This window comes from Monopterus albus, unplaced genomic scaffold, assembly GCF_001952655.1.
Source record: "Monopterus albus unplaced genomic scaffold, M_albus_1.0 scaffold67.1, whole genome shotgun sequence".
NCBI lineage: Eukaryota > Metazoa > Chordata > Actinopteri > Synbranchiformes > Synbranchidae > Monopterus > Monopterus albus.
In genome coordinates this window covers 1,327,380-1,331,235 of record NW_018127947.1, presented here as the reverse complement: position 1 = coordinate 1,331,235, position 3,856 = coordinate 1,327,380, and the positions used below count along the sequence as shown (strand labels likewise).

General features: G+C 44.9%; 1 protein-coding gene across 1 annotated transcript in view; it reads left to right on the top strand.

Annotated features, from left to right (window-relative positions):
• fmnl1b (formin-like 1b) overlaps positions 1-3,856 on the top strand; it is a 34,517-nt gene that overhangs the window by 18,862 nt on the left and 11,799 nt on the right. The window contains 4 exon segments of the mRNA XM_020604751.1: positions 959-1,067; positions 1,478-1,554; positions 1,705-1,798; positions 3,534-3,608. Of these exon segments, the coding sequence (XP_020460407.1) occupies positions 959-1,067; positions 1,478-1,554; positions 1,705-1,798; positions 3,534-3,608 (355 nt within the window).

Genomic DNA, 3,856 nt, shown 5'->3' with positions numbered 1-3,856 from the left:
GTGTGTAACAATATTTGTATGAAAAGGTACTACTATCTAATAGGTCCAAAACAGTTGGGGAGGAGCCGTGGTTTAGACTTAACTCTCCCGTTATTGATCCTTCAGTCCGTCCGTCCTCTCTGCTCCAATCATCGTGGACAGCGCCCTAGAAAGGAGGAATACCTGTACTACTTTAATTCCTACATACACACTCACGTCTTCCTTTGTTTTCACTTAATTAAAACTGTTTTACCTGGGTGTGTGTGTGCATAACTGTTCTCCCTTTGAAGCTTTCTCATCTACGTCTAATCTATTTTAATAAACTTGGAGCCTTACCGTACCAAGACTCCTTTGGGTCCACCAGTCCAGAGGAGCGATACGTAACTATGAGCTCCCTTAGTTTCAGCCATAAATCTAATGAAATTCAGTAATTTAGTGGACAAGACTTATGATGTTGCATTAGTGTTTCTGTGACTCACACAGCAGATATTTGACCAGTAGTTAAGTGAACTCATAAAGTGATATTCATAATTATATAAGCATATCTGTGACATATAAGTATGTAAACTTATGTGTGTTATAAAATAAAACCATTCTTAAGTGCATAAAATAAAAATCACCCTAACACAAGTCGCTTTCGATCTCCCTCGACAGATGACGTGGATTACGGCTGCTTGCATGTGAATCAGGTTGAATCAGTACAGAAGCAGACTCTCACATATGCACCAATTTGTGCCTCATTTCGCTCGTGCATGAACAAAAGAGGTGGTTCTCAGACAACATTCACATACAGAGCTGTATTTAACCCTTTATGTAAATGGGGTTCGTTTTTTTTTTTCAGTCTTTAAGTTATAACAAAGTACACGACTGAGTACTTAAAGGCATGTACCTCGGGCCTGATAAATGTTTAATATTGTGTACATTTTAGTGCGTGTGTAGTGACAACAAAGCCGTAACCACTTCATCTCTCACCGGGCAGATTCAACTCTCTCCAAAACAGGAAAGCCCAGAGGGGTTCACGTGTCCTGGGCCAGAAAGATGACGTCCACCTCTGCATCATGTGCTTACGTGCCATCATGAACTATCAGGTGTTTAAAACCAGCCATCATGTAGTTTCTTTAATCTTGGTTTCATCATGATCTATGATGTCTTTGTAATATTTGACAGACTGGTGTGGAAGCCCATTTCTGCCAGGAAAAGAAAAATTGATGGAATCTTATGAATGAAAGAAAGAAAGTTGGATACAAATCTAAATTGATTATATTGATTTGGTTCGAGATGCAGAGTCAAATCGTTGTCCTTTATGTTTTTCACAGAGTAAATGTCAACATTTGCTATAAGTAAGTCAAAATTTTGAGAGCTTTGATTTTTATATTTTATACTGTATTTAGTTTTTTCCAGGCAGAAATCGATTCCCATAGCTTGAACTAACTGAGGAGGTTAACAAAATGGTCACATGGTGACTGGCAGTTTATGATGTTTGTGTGCATGTTGTCAGTCTGGGTTCAACCTGGTGATGAAGCATCCCTGCTGTGTCAACGAGATCACACTCAGCCTCAACAACAGAAACCCAAGGTCAGTGTCTGAGCTTGTCACACACAGTCCTGTGATGTCATGATGTAACTGGTTGGGTTACACTGATGATACATATGATACCAATAGATAGATCAATACAAAACAAAAATGCTCAAAAAACCAAGACTAACCAAATATGTTGCGTGTCAGGACCAAGGCGCTGGTGCTGGAGCTGTTGGCTGCTGTATGCTTGGTGAGGGGAGGCCACGACATCATCCTCTCTGCCTTTGACAACTTTAAAGAGGTACAATGGGTCTCCGGAGTCACACAGCCCTTTGAGCTCCACCCGGCCGCACGCTACTCGCGAAACATTAAGACAATACAGAGCGAGCTGGGCTTACATACTGTAATCAAAGTCAAAAGCCAAACACAGGAAAGTGGGACCACACTCCCACAGCACAGTGCACTGCCTTACTTTAAAAATATAACTATGTGTAACCAAGGAGGCCAACGTGCTCAGAGCTCAAGCAGCTGTTCAAGAAGACTGCCTGAGGGGTGGAGAGGAGAGGAGAGCAGGAGGGGAGGGGAAAGAAACTCACAGCATCATGGGGCCCCCCAGCAGCGTAGGCCTATAGCAGCATAACTAAGGGAAGGCTCAGGGTCACCTGATCCAGCCCTGACTATAAGCTTTATGAAAAAGGAAAGTCTAATCTTAAAGGTAGGGTATATGTCGCCATTGTCCAAGGTCACTGTTTCCACTTTACGCCTTTGAGATGACCGTGACTACAAGCACCAGCAGGACTGACTGAGCCCACATTCGGGTTTTATTTTTAACTGGTCTTAAGCTTAACATAGAAGTGGTATCGATGTAACAGCACCCACATTCCAGTCCGTTCTCCTCCGGCCTCCGCCCGCTCTGTCCAGTCGTCCCCCCAACAGACCAAACTGACTGAAGAGGCATAAATATGGGAAACACTTGTTGAGCTCCTCTTGACCTCTGCTCGGCCTCTTCTCATCTCTGCCTGAGGAAGCAGCAGCTGTTGCTAACGGATCGGCTCGTGTGGCTGCAGCAACGCAGACAGGCAGCAGCATGAACCTGAAATAGGATGTTAGAAACAACAAGGAGGAGGTGCAGTGTAATGGCAAGTGTTCATATTGGCGTGTGGGTTCAGATCTTTACCTAATAGAAAATGTAGTACATCACCAGACTTTTCCTTTCATGTGTACATACCCAGGTGTCTGGCGGCGGTGGCCCTCGCCTCGCCTGGCTGACCAGAGCGACATCAGTTAACCACTGTGGCGACTCGAGTATCACAGTGAGTGGCACTTGTTTTGGTGCCGCAGCAACGCTGGCGTGTCTGTGGGCTTGATGGAGAGGGCGACAGAGCAGAGCCAGGAGCCGGCTTATGTGGCCCTGAGGAGCTGAATGTGGGCCTTGTTTTGGGTTGTGCAGGCTGTCGCTTTGGCGTGCTGCGTTATTTAGCAGACATGAGTGAGCAAAAAGATGGTGCAGGATGGCAAACTGGGAAGGGTCGCTGCTTATGGACAAGACCAGTAATCTGCTGAGCTGTTGACGAAGAAAACACAAGTATAATGTAGCTGTGTCTCCCCAAAGCAAACACACACTCTGCTGCAGGGAAAACACTGAAGCATCGTTTCTGTAACGGGCTGTCGCAGCTGTGCAAGCACTGGTTTTATTACTGCCATAACTGATGTTTGTTCCTGAACTGGGCTGAACCTGAAACTTAATCCACAAGCAGAGTCCACACAGAAAGCAGCCGTGTGACTCTCAGGACGGTGCTGTGTTTTCTTACAGGTCGTTAAACACCGCATGGTTCACATAATGTAGATGGCTGTGTTGGCATCAGCTTCATGTGCGCACACTGCCCCCATGTGTGTACATACAGAGATGGCAACACGTTTATCAATCCCTCCGTCAGAAGCACGTCCCTGTGGGCTTCACCTAGATTTAACTAACAAACCATTAATGCTAATAACCTGCTGTGGTCTGCCTAATATAAACTGTTGTTGTTTTTCAGGTGTGTGGAGAGAAAAGTCGCTTTGAGAAGCTCATGGAGTTTTTCCGCAACGAAGACAGCAACATCGACTTCATGGTACTGTAATGCTGAGCCTGTGTCCAGATACAGTATATGCAGAGGAAATTACACTATGTGGCCAAAAGTAAATGGACACATAACCATTATACCCATATGTGATTGCTGAACACAGTCTGTGGACATAACAGCCTCTGCTCTTTTGGTTTCAGACTTTGTACTGAGGTTTGGAGCCAGGCTGCTGATGTAGTCAGACAGTAATTTGCTTCCCATTTGTGTGGCCAGGGCAGAGATACATTTGCATGTTC